Source organism: Centroberyx affinis, unplaced genomic scaffold, assembly GCF_046629955.1.
Source record: "Centroberyx affinis isolate AG114_WGS23_722 - 3 ecotype Tasmania unplaced genomic scaffold, CSIRO-AGI_Caff_v1 ptg002462l_1, whole genome shotgun sequence".
NCBI lineage: Eukaryota > Metazoa > Chordata > Actinopteri > Beryciformes > Berycidae > Centroberyx > Centroberyx affinis.
In genome coordinates, this window is record NW_027280695.1 from 6,384 (window position 1) to 25,000 (window position 18,617).

At 41.6% G+C, this 18,617-nt stretch overlaps 1 protein-coding gene across 1 annotated transcript in view; it reads left to right on the forward strand.

Moving 5' to 3' along the window:
• Positions 1-420: 420 nt before the first annotated feature.
• The window catches only part of LOC139656365 (contactin-associated protein-like 2), a gene marked incomplete at its 5' end in the record, with an annotated part of 59,437 nt that continues 41,240 nt past the window's right edge, over positions 421-18,617 (forward strand). The window contains 3 exons of the mRNA XM_071533915.1: positions 421-577; positions 3,995-4,122; positions 16,275-16,445. Coding sequence (XP_071390016.1) covers positions 421-577; positions 3,995-4,122; positions 16,275-16,445 — 456 coding nt within the window. The remainder of the gene's footprint in view (positions 578-3,994; positions 4,123-16,274; positions 16,446-18,617) is intronic.

Consider the following 18,617-nt stretch of genomic DNA (forward strand, 5'->3'; position numbering starts at 1 on the left):
AACACAGGTGTGATTTGTGACCGAGTCTCTGCCAGACTCATTGGAATTCAAAGTCCAGCTGTGTAAAACATGTTGGGCAAATGAATTATATTCAGCATGCAGCTGGCAGTTGCCAATATAAATCACTTTAATGGGACTTAAGCCTGAAACAATTAATGATTTAACGATTAATCATTTGTAATGGGGTAGAGTTTGGACAGTTTTGCACTATGCCTTCATTGCGTTCATAAAAGTTTGTGTTTTTATCTCCACTGTAACTTATGATGTGTGTGTATGTGCAGACATACAGTATGTAGGTGTGTGAGTAAATTTTCTATGAGGGACTGAGGGGGGGTGTTGCAGTGTTCTACCAGAAATTTGTATGTGTGTTATTTTCTCCAAAGGAACTTACGGTGTGTGTGTGTGTGTTTGGCTCCACAGAAGGAACCCCCTACACATGGTGGGTGGGCCGGGGCAGTGAGAAGCACTTCTACTGGGGCGGCTCAGGACCTGGCATCCAGAAATGTGCCTGTGGCATCGACAGGAACTGCACCGACCCCAAATACGACTGCAACTGTGATGCGGACCACAAGCTATGGTGAGTCAGACTGTCTGACTGGTAAAGGTTCAGGGAGAGCGCAAACAAATTGTAATATATTTACTGACTCGCATGATTGTGGACAGTCATGTTCCTGTACCTTAATTCAACACCTACAGTAGATGTTTCCCCTAATTCTAGATGCTTAATTGTCAGTAACTGAAACATTTTTTTCATGCAGTGCAATTTGATGGGATTGCATCTTCATTTGTCTTCCTCATACCTCAGATCTCAGCGTTTAATGGAAATGTCCACTTTTGCCGAATAACAACCTAAAAGTCAATTTTGCCGGCATTACCCTTCCCTATTGTAATACCTGATGCCCAACAGCTGTTTGTTACCTAATCTGTGGGTGGAGCTACTCTTAATAGCTATTTTCCTTAATGGGTTAATTCCATCATCACTCATGTCGCACCATCATAACGTAGCTTTTTGACTCTACTAACTTGATCAGTGCTCTGTCAGTGTTTACTCAGTCAAACCCAGAAAAAAGTAGAACCTTCTGGCATTTTGAGTATATTGTTGGAGAAAAATGTCCTCCCCCTGCTGAAACAGCCAGCACTTAAAAGTTTTGGGACACACCAACTCCACCCAGTGTAGTGGAGCGTAGTGAGTCAGTAGTAGTCAGTAGTGAGTCAGCATATCTATGTATTCATGCCATTCTGCTATACATTTTGCTCCTTTGAGTATCCAGCCGTATGCATCCCACCTCAATTTTACAACTTAGCTCCATTTCCACTGCCACAACTGGTTCATTAGAAGTTCCATGGCGCATATGCAGTATAAAAGTAAATTTGCCTGAAAGTATTACCTGAAAGTCATGACTCCAACCTTAAAGAAATGCAGACTTATTTCTTCTTCAAAAACATTTCAAATCTTCAGATACCTAATAACCTCAATAATATTCAATAGCGAGTTTTTTCTTCATCCAGGGAAAATTGACTGAGCACACAGGCTCCTTCAACAACCTGCTTTAAATTAATAGTTACAAACATTCACACATTCTTCTACTGATAGCCACTGAGCAGCTCCACTGGAGTCATTGGGGGTTAAATGCCTTGCTCAAGGGCACGTCGGAGGTAGTTGTTCAGGAAGGGAAGAGTGTTTGTCATTCAGTTTGCCCACCCAGATTTTCTCAGCTGTTCAGGGGAACCAGTGCCATTTCATTTTACTTTCACAACAATAATTATTATTTTCAAAGTATTTCCAAAAGTGTGACAGTTTCTAAAATGCCCCCCTTGTAAAATGAAATAGAAAGGGCCCAAATGTGCCCAAAGGCTTTATAAATGCATGCTGGTTTCATTTTGGAAATGTTTTTGATTAGTGGCTTCCACTACTTCCCAGTGAGCCCACAATTGCAAAATGCTGATAATGGAAAGTTGGACAATGGACAGGAGTTGGACAAAGTTAGCAAATGAAAACATAGCAACATTGTAAAGTTGGGCATCAAATGCATCAATTCTTAATCTTATTTTAGCATAAAAACCCAACATGTTGCCTAAATGATAGCAGAGTGATTCAATGGCTACATAAACTAAACCTGACACATTTATCATTTGTTATTCTCACTAAAGTTTGGGAGTGTTTTTAGCAGTGTTCATGTCTGAATGGTTTCCACAGTTGTTCAGTATACACAGCTAGAGTTCATTTGTTTTCAAATCATTTCCAACTCTAGATCCTTGGTAATTTAAGTAACAGTTGTCATAGTCATAACCCATGGACATTTTGATGGGGCAATTTTACGGTGCTGAAACTGTTCAGAAATCATTACAAACTGCTAATGCTAATGTTTGCCTTAGTCTGTCATCTCAAAATGTGACTTAGCTGAATAGTCTGCGGAGGTGTCTGACTTCAAAGGCTGAAGTGACTGAATGATGAATGCCACCAGCAATGGTGTGTTCAATTTAAGAGTGATGTTTGCCTCCAGTGCCGACAGTTTGTGTTTCAAAGCTCTTTTAGCCACCTGATGGATGTCCTCATTAAACCAATTGCATCGTTGTCTGTGAGTGTGTGCATGCATGTGCATATGACTGTCTGTGAGTGTTTGTGTGTGTTAGTGAGAAAGAGATATTTTATTTGTTTTATGGCCCCCTCCTCATCTCTAACACTGATGAGATTACAAATAAGTCGTATTCTGTCTCTTTCACTCCATTAATATTGTGTGCATTAATGTCTCATTGTTTGGCTGAGTGAGTTTTTGAAATATTGCCCAAACAACTCTATTTCCACTCATTACCCATACTTTTGGCAGTAGATAGAAACACACGTGTGTGCACACATGCTCACACAGTCACCCACATTCACACACACACACACACACACACACACAGCCATAAAATAGATCTTGCACCAATTGTGTCTCCAACATTTTCATATTCATTTCCCTAAAAGCCTTACAATGAACAAACAATCAAAATAAAATAGCTCTCAGAAGAATTTAGTACAGCATGTCCCACACTAAATCAAGTTAAACTCATTCCCACTTCAAAGGCTGTGCTAAACATTTTATGTTTTATAGTATGTTCTATCTGGGCATTGTGTAAACCCCAAAAGGGGTTGTTTAATGTGACAGCAGGAAGACTTAACTCTTCCTGCTCCGGTTCCTTTATTCATTTATCCCTTCATGCATTGATTCATTCATTCATTCTTTCATTCATCCATCCATCCATTCCATCGTTCCATCCTCCTTCCTTTGTTTCCAGTTTCTATGCAACATGTGTACTCTTGTGAACTTTTCTTCCCTTTCATTTCATCATCTTATCATCTCCTTTTATCTCCCAGGCATGAATTGCTGATGAACAAGTTTAACCTGTATTCTTCTCTTTCATGTTATTTTCTCCAAGTTTATCCTATACACCTGTCTTTCCTGTCCTATCTCACCCTCTCCATCCCTCTCTCTATGCTTCTCCTAGGAGAGAACATTGTCAGCTGTGGTCGTGAACAACTTTAGCCTGTACTTCAGAATCACAATTGCTTTTATTTGCCAACTATAAAGGGTTTACAAGGAGTTTGACCTGAATAGTTGCTGCTGCCTCATGCTACAAGACAGTCACACAATAGGATACACTAGGTGCAGGACAAGCATAATAGGACCTCATATACAATGCAGACAAGACATACATACATATAGATAACTGTATGATGATAGACTATATAAACACAGTACAAGTATACATTCTAAGCCAAAGAATTGTTGCCTTAAAGCAGCATTAGCATAGTTGCTGGTAGCGTTGGCGTAGAGACAGAAGTGCAAAGCACAACTAGGCTTCTACAGCATAAATGTACAAATGTACAAATGTACATAATACAACAAGGTTGAGAGAGAGCCTGAACAGCTTGTAGAGGTGTCGTTCCTGTTGTACAACATGGATGCTCCTCTTACCTCTGTCTCCATCTCTCTTTGTATGCATCTCACAGGAGAGAAGATTCTGGTCTCCTGGTATACAAGGACCACCTGCCAGTCAGCCAGGTTGCCGTGGGCGACACCAACCGGCCGGGTTCTGAGGCCAAGCTGACCGTCGGCCCACTCCGTTGCCAGGGAGACAGTAAGTGTCGTCTCATGGATACATACACACTGCAGAGTTCCAGTTGTCAGAAATCGTCTATATTATTTTAAACGCCAGGCTCCTTTGCAAATGTAATTTGACCATGTCAGCACTCAAATTCATTGTTTGCTCAGACCACTGACTGAACAGAATTACTTTGAGTTACAGTGATTCAGTGTGAATGTGAATGTTCCATGGGAATAATGGGAATCCAACAGTATATATATGTATATATATGAAGTATAATATATATATGAAGTATAATGGTTTGGAAATTGAATGAATCACTCAATCAATGGCATACAACAGGTAGTTTCAGCCCAGCCTGGTTAAAGACGTGTTCCAACCATCCTGATAATATTGAATATTGATAAAATTCCCTTTACGCGTATCGTAGCTTTTCAAAACCAAAGTTTACAAAGCACAGAGCATAAGAACAAGCAATTAGTGAAGAGACAAAAGACAATACATACTAACAAGAGATTACATAAAACAGTTGATTCTTAAGAATCTATCTAAGAATTGTTACTGAAAGCAAGTTTGTAAAAATGGGTTTTAAGAAGAGATCTCAAAGACTGGACTGTTTAGCTAGCCTAAGCTCCCTGGGCAGTTTAGGGGCCCTAATGGAGAACACTTGGTCCTTAGTCTAGACTGTGGAACAGACAGGAGGGCTCTCCCTGAGGACCTTAGGGTGCACTCTGGCTCATGGAAAGTTAAAAGGTTGGTAATGTAGCTAGGGGCTAAACCATGCTGTGTTTTAAAAGTATTATCGGTAAGATCTTAAAATAGATTCTAAAACGAACAGGTAACCAGAGCAGGGAAGCTGAATCTGGGGTGAGCATTCGGGACAAGCTGCAGGGGTGAACTTTTGAGTGAGGCAGGAGTAAAGGGAATTGCAATAGTCTGAGAGGAAATAAGTCCATGAATGACCTTCTCCAAGTCAGCTGCGGAGAGGAGTGGTTTAATTGTCGAAATAATTCTCAGATGCAACAACAATGACTGCGTAACCCTTTTTAACTGCTCATCAAAGCATTAAATTGGAATCAAAACGACATCTCTAAGTTATTATTTATAGGTTTCACATTCAAAGCTAAGCTAAGTCCCAGTAATTGCATCTGTTATCAAAAGGTCAATTGTGACCCTCAAGAGAGCTGTCTCAGTGCTATGAAGCTGTCTAAAACCAGACTGGAAGATTTCAAAAATGCAATTAAGACTTAAAAAAGATATCAGAATAGTGTACAGAACAGTATTGAATGTTTTTACAGTATTAAAGGAATAGTTCACCCAAAAATGAAAATTCTGTCATCATCTACTCACCCTCATGCCAAATGAAACACAGGTGAAATGTGCTAGTCCATAACACACAGGAAAGTTTCCAGCACAACTTGGTAGCAGCCATATCCAAAACAACTGAAGTCAATGGGGACCAGTTCTTTAGAGTTCCAAAACAAAAACAGCCAAATAATCACACTGTGAATAGAAAGACCTATACACCATTATTTGTTGCAAATCAATCAGCTGTAGTTAAGATTTGCACTAAATTATGGTGTAAATATACTGTAGGTCTTTTTGGAACTCTGAAGAACTGGTCCCCACTGACTTCAGTTGTTTTGGAGAAGGCTGCTATGGAGTTGTGCTGGCAACCTCCCTGTGTGTAATATGGACAAACTTCACCTGTGTTTCAACTGGCATGAGGGGGAGTAGATGATGACAGAATTTTCATTTTTTGGTGAACTAATTCCTTTAATGTGTTTCATGTCAAACATCAACAAGGAACCTTTCTTGGAAAATATAATAAATGTACAGCAATTTAAGCTCACCTTAACATTTGAAACTCAAGTGTAACTCAAACAACCATTTAACAGAATACATAGAGAAGACAAATTATCTTAATCATAATTACCCTTACCATGCAAAAGATGATTTTTGCCACGTTTATTTTTCTGCAGCCCTAATCCCCATGGAAATGGAACAGCACGTCTTTGGCTGTAGTACAGTACATTCTGACATTCTTAGCCAACTTCCTGGATAGTAACTAGCATCTCTTTTGACTATTAGAATTTGCCACCGATGCTTTGAATAGGGCCATAATTAAAAACCATCGGGAGGAAGAACAAGAGAAAACACTTCATGCATAGCTGAGTACAATTGGACACATTGTTATGCTGGGGTTACGCTTCCAGTGTGAAAATAGCACATTGCTCATACTCACATTGTGCAAATCATTCAGAGAAACTGTTGCTTTGTCTTGGCTGCTGCTCTCTTTCTGCTGTGGAAAATTACTGTGAGTGCGTGTCTGTGTGTGAGTGAGTGTGTGTGTGTGTGTGTGTGTGTGTGTACTTAACATGTCTCGGGTTTGTGTGTTTTATATGTGTGTGTTTGGCCAGACAAAGGTATCTGAACCCTATTCAGAGCCTTTCCATCTAAACAAGGTCGTCTCATCCTTTTATTCTCTTCCATCTAGTCCCTGCAGTATTGGTTGTTACTCAGATACACATCAGATATCAGATACTGCAGACATTCTCTGTCTCTCTCTCACACACACACATACACACACACACACACACGTTGAGAGGCACTTAAACCTTGCTCTGTCTCTTCCTGTCTGTTCTTCTAATCAGTGTTGGCATACTGCTCTCCACAGGACTTTGGGTCAACTGGAAGACACACACAGATTCAGTACCTCTCTTTCCTCCCAACTCATGAGTTTATCCCATTAGATTTCATCCTGAACCTAGTGTCCGGTATTGTGTCAGGTAATTGGTCAGCATGAGTTAACCAGGTCAAATTCCTGGTGCACCCATTATACTTGGCTAAATAACTTTTTCTCATTTTTCTAAATCTGATTCTGATTCCAAATTCATTATCCATGTTTGCAGATAATGATTGCACTGTCCTAGACAAGGCATAGGAATAACACACATGAATTCTTCTATTAAGGGGTGTTGATCATGGTGACAGCTTGATCATTACAATAATAATACCTCATATATTTATTGACTGCTCATTTTTCATACCAAAAAAAAAAAAGAAATAGAGCAGCAGAGCTATACTATGCCACAGCACTGTAAGTGCAGGTGTGTTCGGCCTACATATCTCACAGTGAGACTGTGCTGGATTGAAACCTACAGAGCCAATTAAAACCCAGAATACAACGTCTGGACGTCAGAATGTGTGCCTACACATTCTATCCATCTCTCTCTCTCTCTATCGCTCTCTGTCTCTCTCTCTGACAGGCAGACAGGAAGTGGCCTGGTTCTGTCCAGGATGCAGAACATGACAGAACACCTGCCCTCACTGGTGTCACACTCATTACGGTCTCCTCATCAACAAGCTGGTGCCCCACTCACTAATGTCCCTTCATCATCAAGCTGCCTACATACAAACAAAACATGATTTAATGACCCATGACATAACATCTGTGTGTGTGTGTGTGTGTGTGTGTGTGTGTGTGTGTGTGTGTGTCTGCTCGTGCGTCTGCTCATGTGTGTGTGTGTGTGTGTGCATGTGTGTGTGCGTGTGCCCGTCATGTACCAGTATGGCAGGCGTGATTAATAAAGATGGATCCTTCCGTCACTTGCAAGGAGCCATATTCTCTTTGTCTTACTCTATTAACCATTGTGTGTGTCAGAGTGTGTGTGTGTGTGTGTGTGTGAGAGAGAGAGGGAGAGAGAGACAGAGGTATCCTCTATCATATTGAGTGACCAAATTAACAAATTACCTTTGAAATAAAGATGACGTTGAGGTATGTTTCCCAGGGTGCTGGCCAGGCCATTGGAACTCAGAGCGTACATTATACATTGGCCCATTAAGGCATATTAAACATATATTAAAAATTTCACATGTGAATAGGTACTGTGTGTATGATTGATGCATCTCATACTCTGCATGGAGCTCTGTCTCAGTAAGAGCAATGATGATTGGCTGCCATATAATGGGTTTTCATAGCCAAATGACTAATGTCTTGGCCAGTCAGGCAAAGTTTTAGTGAGGAGGTACGTATGTGTGTGTGTGTGTGTGTGCGCATTCCTGTCTGTCTATCTGTCTGTGGTGGGCACAAGCACGAGAAAGTGTGCAACTTTCTGTGTGTGGGCGTGTGTGTGTGTGTGTGTGTGTGTGTGTGTGTGCGTGCGTGCATGTGTGTGCGATTGCACCAGCCTTAATGAAGCCCATTTCCATGGCTAGTTTCATGTCGGCCTATACAGTCACAGGCAGACAGAGAGGAATTAGACCCATTTATGGATGTTAAAAGGGTTTGGACGTTTTAATGGATGGAAATGAAAATAGATGACAGCAAATGAAGCATAGCGGCATATATTCTATTATTATACCGTTCAAAATAATATACCTGCTATCACACATGCTTGGCCTAATGACTGGCCACAATGAAAGGTTGCAAGGTTCACCTAAGATGGTTCAAACTTAATTAATTGGTTAGCGCCCGGTCGTTGCTGCTCATATAACCACATATAATGTCTTTGCAATTGATATCATTCCAACATGCTTTTTAAGCCACTGTCATTCTGGCGTGAATCACATTAATATTGTAAATGCATGCTTTTGCAAGTAGATGACTGGCTATTGACAGGGTAATAATGAGACAGCAAGGTGAATGGGTAATTAGACTGTGCTGTGAATGGTAAGGTCATAGGTTCAGTCTTCGACCAGCTGGTGTCTCTGCTGAAGTGTCCCTGAGCCAAACATTGAAAACACCCAACCTGCTCCAGGGACCCTGAGGGGAAAAAATAGGTGAGCTCACTTCTAATCCCCCTCCTGTAATACACATGCATGTGAAGTTCAATGAGTGCATCCATTTTGAGCGTAGCGTTAGATAGGTGAAGACAGCACTAGAATGCTGCACTAGAATGTGTTTAAAAGAAAAGAGAGAACGAAACTATACAAATCTCCATCACCTTTCTTTGATAAACATTATTTCATAGTGTCTGTCCATTTGGATAATTCCACCATGCCTCTGAAGCAGCGGTGCCACAACAAAAAAAAAAAGAGTGTGAGACGCAACTTAATTAGAAAGTGAGATAGATGAAAGTCTTTGCAGGTCTCAAATGACAGACGCGGGCTAATTACCTGAAGATTCTAATGCTACATTTACCGTGAATATATGGTACCTGGACCATAAAATTACACTCTGCAGATGGCTCAATTAAACACAGATGAGAAGGAATACAGGTCTCAACGGGAACTTAAAAACGTGCAGCACAGTGAGGAAGAGAAATACGCACGATGTGGCACAGTTCAACACTTTGCAGAACTGCATGGACAGGTTTCTTGTCTTTCTTGGTGGTGCTCAGCTCCTCTCTCCCTGTCTCTCAGAATAGACCAGATGACACTGAAGAGGCTGAAGTCTGTATTCATGCTCAAGTGTTATGTTTTGAACAACGATGTCAGAGCGTTGCCCTAAGGGTGTACTCACTAAGTCAGATGCATCACCTTCAAACACAGGCGTTGCTATCCCTCTTGTTAGATAAGACTATTCTTAGTCCTTTGATGAAAAGCCTCCTAACACATCGGCGCTTGTAATAGGGAATGGAATATGCGGTAAGTAGAAAAGTTAAATGAGATGGCACAGTGTGTGTTCACTCCGACAAACTCACTAACAAGTTGTCTAGCAGACGGGAGACATTAAAGGTCAGGGATCTACAGTACTATTACAGTTCACTGTGTGTGTGTATGTAAAATGTGTGTGACAATGTTACTCAAAATTGCATGAAGTTATTATGAGCCTTTGTGCCAATCTGTGTATTGTATAAATGACTGGAACCGTGTGTAATGAGTATGTGCGTGTACTGTATGCTTGTGTGTGTGAGTCTGTGTTTGTGTGTGTGTGTGTGCCAGAATATGTCCATGTTAATGACCTGAGACAGTGCAGTCAGTCATCCTTACCATCTGCTGGCACTGGCACATAACCCATCTGGTCAAGCATAGACAGATGAATCATCTAGTTGGCTTCTAGACCCAAGCTTCACCTAATATCTCTCATCATGTCAGCCTCTACGGTTCACTGGAGTTGATTTTTTTGTTGTCCCTCTCTCCTAATGCAGAGGTCAGCAGCTGTTTTGAATGTTTTATACACCTGCACACCTAGTTCCAGTCAAGGGAGCTGATTGGTCCAAGTGGTGTTTACAAAAGGGAGAGTGTTCACACGTGCAAAATGAATTTAAGCAGCAAACAAATGGGTATCTATTATATGAGAACCGTTATACCCAAGGGGGCATTAATTGTCATACCATTTTTGTTTGTTTTTTGTTTTTATTGTGTGTAAATTGTAATAGGCTTTGTGATCGTTGTAATAGCTTTGTGTCTTTAGTAAGGGTTGGTCATTTCTGTCAGTGGAAGACAACCTGGGACTGGATTACTTCTTAAGACACAGTGAGGTTTAAATTATTCTCTAACCTTTTATCTTACAGTATATGTCTCTATCCCTAGACAGTACTTCAAACGTACTTCAGATGTCTCAAGTGCAGTGCTTAATTTGTGCCGGATCCTACCGGAACAGGATCCAGCGCCTCGCGGTTTTGGACTACCTGCATTCCGGTACCTATTTGCGTGGACCCGGCACCTGGTGGCGTGAAACTTTTTTTTTTCGTCTGCCATGTAATACTCCCAACAGTTGACTCTTCTTTCCTTTCCCCTCCCTTCCAAAAACCTAACTGTCTCATTTCCACATGAAGACAGGTGATTATTCTATTAGAAAGTAACAACAAGCACATAGTAATAACGTCACACTTGAGTGAGCTGCTCTGCAGAGTGTGTTATGGTAAATTTCAGACAGTGTCATGGCTAAAAGTTGAATTTGCTGTCCATATGTCCGCTGTGTGGACTATTTTGGAAAATTAGACAAGGTAGGCATGTTTTTGTTTTTTTTGTAAACGTGTTAGCATATTCTGTAATCTATTAGGTCTCTGCTGGGACAATCAAAATTCATATTTGCATAGATGGAGTGCGGACCTGTAAGTCCCACAGTTAAATATGTGGGCAATTGTGCATGTTATGTTGAGTGTCCAGAAATAATTGGTAATAACATGAGAATTGGTTGAGGTGAAGGGCTGTAAGCCACATCGCTGTGGGCATTTCAAAACCAGCTGAGTGTCGCATTTAGGTCGACTTCTAGCTGCACCACGACACGTTTTATTGCATTATTCACAGACATTGTTTCCTACATTCAAAATCGATATCCTATGAAAGTATTTGTATTGAGTATTGATGCATAACTACTCCAACCAGAATTTCTCTGGTAAATGGTTGAAGCCATTGCAGTTTCCTTTATGTATGATTAGGATGTCTCATAGTAGCCTATGTGGCCTTTTTTATGTTGTGCACAGTGCAGTTATATCTTTAGTCTACTACTTGAAGGGCAGGTTTGTAAAAATGACTATTATGTAGCCTATGCAATAATCAAATATTGTTATAGGTCCCCAGTAGTCGGAGCTCTAAGGTCATATAGTCGGTCATTTAATAATGTTTAGGCTGTTAGGGCTACAGTAAACTATATGGCTGTACTGAGCACCACCATGCCTCCAATGCACTTGTTGTCTTGATATGTTCCGGAACCTTTTCCCTCCACACCGACTCGCGGGAACACCGACCACTTGGTGTTCTGGGACCTCCTCATTTGCAAATTAAGCACTGCTCAAGTGTCTGCATGAAAAAGTGAGAGAAATATGTTTCCCCATCGCAAAGTGATTATGTGGAGTAGATACAACGAGAAACGAGCAGCAGATTGACAGTGCAGTGGCCCGGTGGACAGTAAGGGGGTGGAGGTCAGGGTGGTGGATGGGTGTAAACATGGTCCTTCAGCTCCTGAGTTCAATTCTACTGTCTGAGTTAAGTTTTAGTTTTTAGCAAAAGTTTCTTAAACCATGACCAAAACAAAAATTTAAAAAATTATGGTTTATTACCACCTTTGACTTCACTCAAACTTTAGGAATACTGGCAAATAGAAGCATGCACACCCTTCAGTAATAATATAGTATGCTTTATGTGCAGCAGAAATTAAGTGTCGTAAAGCTGCACTAATCATCCTTGGAAACTAACTTGTGCAAATAAGGCACAAACTGTGCTGCAATGAGTGAGTCAGAATGGTAATTTCCTGTATCATAATCACCATTGTCATTGCACCACCAGCCCAGTGCAAAAAAGCTATAAAATCTGATTAATGTGAATTGCCGAAATGTGTGTATCCTTGAACAGCATGTCGATCATGGGTGCACAGTGAATTATGTATTATTACATGCTGCAAACTAATTCTGTTCTTTCATCCAATCACCAGCGGTCCTTTTCATCCTACACTCTGTATCCATTGTGACGAAAATAGTAGAAACTCTCTCAGGTCTGTTAATAGGAGGCAGAGGCCATTGCCAAGCAACAGAAGATTCTAAAGAAATAATAACACATCTAGCCTTTTTAGCTTTGGAAGAAGAAAGAAAAAAAATGAATAAATGAATGAAAGAAGAAAGAATTACTTTTCAATGTCTATCAATCGATCATTACCATGTTCACTTTGAAACTCCCCCTGACCTTACTTTTGTTAGAAGCTTCAAGTGTGTGTGTATGTGTGTGTGTGTGTGCTTGCATGCGTGCAAGAAAAAGCGGAAAAAAACCTTAATAGACTTAGAAAAAAGTCCTCTAGTAAATCAAGTGTCTAACAATCAACTAACTCAGCAACGGAGGCAGCAGAGAAGCTGACAGTGATGCTGAGGCTTTCCTGGCTCGGCCATATCGTCCACAGGAACTGCATGAGACCAAGGTCACTCAGGAGAAGAGATGATGATAAAATGAGATTTTCTCCATTGGAACCACCTTGAGAACCAATTACAGAGGAAAAATGGCTTGTCAAGAAAACCATTCCAGATTCCATTTGAAAGCAGCCTGTCTTGGAAGCTTCCATTGTTAGTCATTTACATGCTTTGCTAAATGGTTTTCTGGTTTCTGATCAAAAAGAGGAAATAATTTGCACCTGATCTCACTCAGAATATATATGTCTCCTACATATAGCTGCATAAAGGAAACTTTGCATTAACAGACAGTGATTGCACACAGGAGGTTATTGTAATGCATGAAGGAGCTGCCTGTCAACGATGTCTTCCAAAGTAGGACTCCGATGTGGTGAGACGGTGGTTGTTCACATGCAACTCACATCAATCTTGTTCAACTTGGTTCAGTAGCTTCATGGCATAAACTTCATTTGTCCAATGCCTTGCCTTAAACCATAAATTATCCCTCACTGCTGTTAGCAGGCTAATGTGTGCAACATTGGTAGTGTAGTGTTTGGAAAGACGCGTATGTGCTGGAACAGGATTTTTGAGACATTTGTTTGGTAAACATTTCAATATGCGAGTGATAAATGTGCCACGGAGCCTAGCCAACCAATTGCATCTGTGGATCTGGCACAGGGGCAATCAGGTTTCTGATTTGGCTTCCGTGTTTATTTCGTCTAACGCTGTTTTCCCTCCAATACTCAATCTCTGTCACCCTTCTTTCTTTCTGTTCTCCTCCTCTTTTGCTTCTCGCTCCATGGTTCCCTTCTGAGCCGTCAGTCCCCGACCTCCGCCTTCCCTCTTTTCCTCCTGTCCTCTCTCACCCTCTCTCTCTCTCTCTCTGAAACATGACTCACCTCCTGTCTGTATTTCTATATCCTTGAGTCCTTCCATGTCTTTGTCAACTTCTTACTTCCTCTCTTGCTAGAAGCTCTTAAGGTCTCATTCAGTAATCAAATGTACACACAGTACAAAAAGAGTTATTGGTAACACTTTACAATAAGGGTACATTAATTAAGGGTTAGTTAATGCTTAATAAGCATTAACTAACCCTTAATTAACAGTTAACTTATGTGTCTGGTAATAATTTACTAATGGTGTTCATGTTAACTAAGGTATTAATTTATACATTATGACTATTAAATAATGTATAAATTAATACCTTAGTTAACATGAACACCATTAGTAAATGATTACCAGACACATTAGTTAACTGTTAATTAAGGGTTAGTTAATGCTTATTAGGCAGGCATTAACTAACCCTTAATTAATGTACCCTTATTGTAAAGTGTTACCGAGTTATTTAGCTTTACGTGGGTATTATATATCATGTTAACATTACAGATTGGCATAAAGACTGCTGATGTATACACAATAATAACCATTCAAGCTTCCAAATAGGCTGAGCAAATTAATCATTCAAAGCATACTTAAGTGGTTTTGAAAACGCTTTGACCGAGCATTTCAGCACGATTCAATATGTTATTTTTGTGGTCACTTATAAAATCCCATCATTACTGTGCCTTTGAGCTCCTTAGCTCCTTAGTGGTGGTGCGTCTGAGAGGGTCACAGACTACATGCAGCTGCTTTTCCTTCTAATAGAATTCAATTTCCTGTTTACTGTGATGTTCCATTTGTAGGTATAGGAGAAAACCTCCATGAACAGTGTGTGTGTGAGCACACGCACACACACACACACACACACACATACACACATACAGTTTGACCATTTCACGAACTGCACTGGCAGAGCTTTTACTGTGTTTTTTGTGTGCATGTATGTATTTATGTGTGTGTGTGTGTGTGTGTGTTGCGTTGTGGTCTGTGTTTGCGTGTGTGTGTGTATATCTGTGGCCTCTGCGGGCATCTTTTGTGTTTAGTCCTGAATTAACCCTGGTCAATAATTGGCTGTGCCTCCCATTGAGAAATGAACAGTATTCCAACTTCAAACACACTAATCACAAAGACAGCATCAGTAGGTGGCCGTGTGTGTGTGTGTGTGTGTGTGTGTGTGTGTGTGTGTGTGTGTGTTTGTGTCTGGCCGCTATCTGCCCTTGCCCCTGGTGACAGGACGTGAAGCAAGGGGGAGAGGGGAGGAGCCCAGTGCTGTCACTGGGGAGAGCTTATCACACTGAACCAGGAGTCACACACAAACACACCCGCGCGCACACACACACACACACACACACACACACAAACATGCATGGACACTTGTACATACCTACAGTTTCGGGCATACAATCACACAAGTACATACACATGGAGACAAACTCGCACACAAACACATATGGGTGCATCCATACACATACACACAAACACATACACACACATACACACTGTACGCCTCTCCCCAGTGCCTCAGTGTTATTGTGTTCCAGGGTTGTGGTGGAGGGTCTGAGGCCAGTCCTCAGAAGCATCACAGCGATCCCACATCAGCCTTCTCCTCCTCTATCTCACTACCATCACTGCTCTCCTCCTCCTCCTCTTCCTCCTCCTGCCCTCCATATGCCTGCAGCTCCTCCTCCTCCTCCTCCTCCTCCTCCTCCTCTACCCTCTCCCTGACTTTCCTCTTCTCTCCCCTTCACTGCCCCTTCTCCGCTATTCTCTCTTCTCACCCTTGCCTGACCTCTTTCCTCTTCTTCTCCCAGCTGTCTTCTTCATGCTCTCCTCCTCCTCCCTTTCTCCTCCTCTTCATCCACCTTGAGGGGGTGGAAAGAGAGGGAGACACAGAGATGTGGAAAGAGGAGAGGAGAAAGCAGAAAAGTCACTTCATCACAGTCTGATAATTCATCAGCAGCTGCTTAGTCTGCCACTACTTTGTCTTCATTAGCAGCTTCTGGTTTCGCTTCATTCAAAAGTCATTAGAAAAGTTGTTATCAAAAATCCTGCAACATTTTCTCCTTGTACCCTTTCCCCCTTTGCAGGTCCCCATTTAGAAAAAAAGAAATGTTCTCTTTCTAGGGCCTAATCTTGATTTGATGAGCTCACTATTGAATATTATCGAAGTTACCGGAAATTATGGGTTACATTAAGACCTCTGCATGAAAATAGCTATGTTTGAAAGGATGAAATATTTTTACAATGGAAATATTCAATGAATCTGATTAAACAACAGACATGAGATAACAGTGTTTTATCCAAAATAGAAAGGTAGCTTTTTGGAATGAAATGAAAATGGATGCATTTGAACATTCATCCCTTCATACAATGAATTTATTCTGCTGCTTATCAGATCAGAATGAGTTATAGTGTTTGCTACAGTGCTAATGGAGGATAAGTGGTGGAGAGATGGAGGATGGGGCGGTTCCAACGGCTGCTGCTAACACTGTTGTTTAGAGTTGTGATTGGTTTCTATGTGTTGTTGTTTTTTTTCCCCAGGCAACTACTGGAACGCTGCGTCATTCACCACCCCGTCCTCTTACCTGCACTTCGCCACCTTCCAGGGTGAGACCAGCGCTGACATTTCCTTCTATTTCAAGACCAGCGCACCCTACGGCGTCTTCCTGGAAAACCTAGGCAACACCGACTTCATACGCTTGGAGCTCAAATGTAAGACGTGTGTCTGAAAATGTTTTTGTGTGTGTGTGTGTGTGAGTCATGTTGCACTCTTTCTGTCTCTCTCTGTCTCTCTCTGCCTATCTCTCTCTGTCTTTCTGGTGTGAGGTTTAATCCAGCGGTCTAGATAGCCGTGCTATGATGAGCGTGTGTGTGTTGACTGCAACCTGTCAACACACACACACACACACACACACACACACACACACACACACACACACACACACACAGCAAGAGTCAAAATCTTCATTTTCCTTCCTGATTATGGTGCACTACTTGGTGTGATTGCAAGGCAGAACAGTCCCCTATTTAAGGTAATTGGTGTGTGCAATAATTATGCCCATTATGAACCTCTGTTTACCCAAATCACCCATTTTTAAGAGGACAAAACAAGAGCTCTCAGACACACACACACACACACACACACACACACACACACACACACATACAAATTATCTCTCTACATACATACAATAGGAGCTTTTGTTGTGTGTTTGAATCTCTTAAAAATACTCCATGGCTTACCAAGAGCCCTCACCACAGACACACACACACACACACACACACACACACACACACACACACACACCAAAATGGGAGACAAGGAAATCTCCTCTCTCATCCTCACCTGGGAAGCATGTGCTGCTTCACATCTCTTATCTCTCAAATTTAATCCTAAATACCCCCACTCACACACACACACACATGCACACAAACACACAAACACACACATGAAACATTTAAAAAGTCAGGTGAACAAACACGTGCATCCTCATGCAGCCTCCTGCCGAGATAAAAAAAACAAAAAACACCCAGTCACACAAGCCTTATACACATGTAAGAGAAGAGTAGAGGAGAGAGAAAGTTTTACCATGCAATAGGGCAGCTTTGCATTTTTAAGCAAGCCACTGATAGTGACGCACATGTGTTGGGTTTGGTGTAGATCGTCCTTTTTTGGGGGCAGCCCAGCAGCATCATTGACTGTCAGTCGACCAATCAGAGCCCATATTCCCACTGCACATCTCTCTCCGCTTCGAGTGGCAGAAAAAACAAAACAGAGAAACGTATGAGCCGACTTCAAGACGTCCTGGTCTTCAGCGGTCCCGGTTTGAACACAGTTATTTCCTTGTCTTAACGTCCATCCAGTTAATTTAACTTTAGCAGCTGAGGCTGTGTGGAGAGGTTGGCAAATTGTTGCTTCGCCTCAGCCAGAGCCGCCATGGGCTCTCCGCGGGGAGAGATGCCAAAGACCGCGCCAAAAGCGACTCCCCGCAGTAGCTCCGGGTACTTGGCTAGTTCTGACGTATGGACTGGGGCTGTTTCGGCCACAAGTGAGCGGCTGTTTTCAGTCCATAGTAAGTGTGTTGCGGCAAGAAAATGATAATTTATGTCCATACTCAAATTATGAATTAAAGCGGTGTCACTCTAGAAGTACGCATCTTGCTTCCACAACTTACAGCTCCGTAGTATTGTGCACATTTTCCTATTTTCATGCGATCCGCTTATAGTGGCAGTTGGGCTTGAAATAGTTGTGGGGAGACATTCAAGGGGAGCTGTGTGTGTGTGTGTGTGTGTGTGTGTGTGCGCAAGAGAGAGAGAGGGACAGAGAGTTTATTGATGCTTTTTTGGGGTGGGGTGCAGTGTGGATGTCATGCACTTCCAGACCCCCCCCCCCTCCCAAGAGAGTAAAATCCTTTATAGGCCTAAACTGTCTTGTGTGATGTCATCAGCTTAGCCTAGATGCTGAGAATTATTGGAATTTTTTTACGTACAGTTGGTCGGCTTCAGAGAATCTATACCATAGTAAGCAGCAGGCTACTTAACATAACCCCTCTGACTTCTCACTTTCCTACTTATGTTCTTACTTTTCTTGAACAAAAATCCCCACTTCACATTCTCTAAGGCCTCTTCAAGGCTTATGATTGACATTTCATGCAGCAGATTTTCTATGAGCATGTTCCAGCTGCTCAAATTAACATCCCAGCGGCCATCGTTGAGCCACTCTGATCGAGAATGTTAAAATCGTGGGCTTCAATTTAATCGCGGAGCCGCATTGTGAAGTGGGCTATTGGCGTGGAATGGCTGTCAGTGGTATGATAGATGGCTAATTGCATTTCATTGGAATTCAAAAGGATTTGAACATTTGGTTCCAGAAGGCCTTGCTGA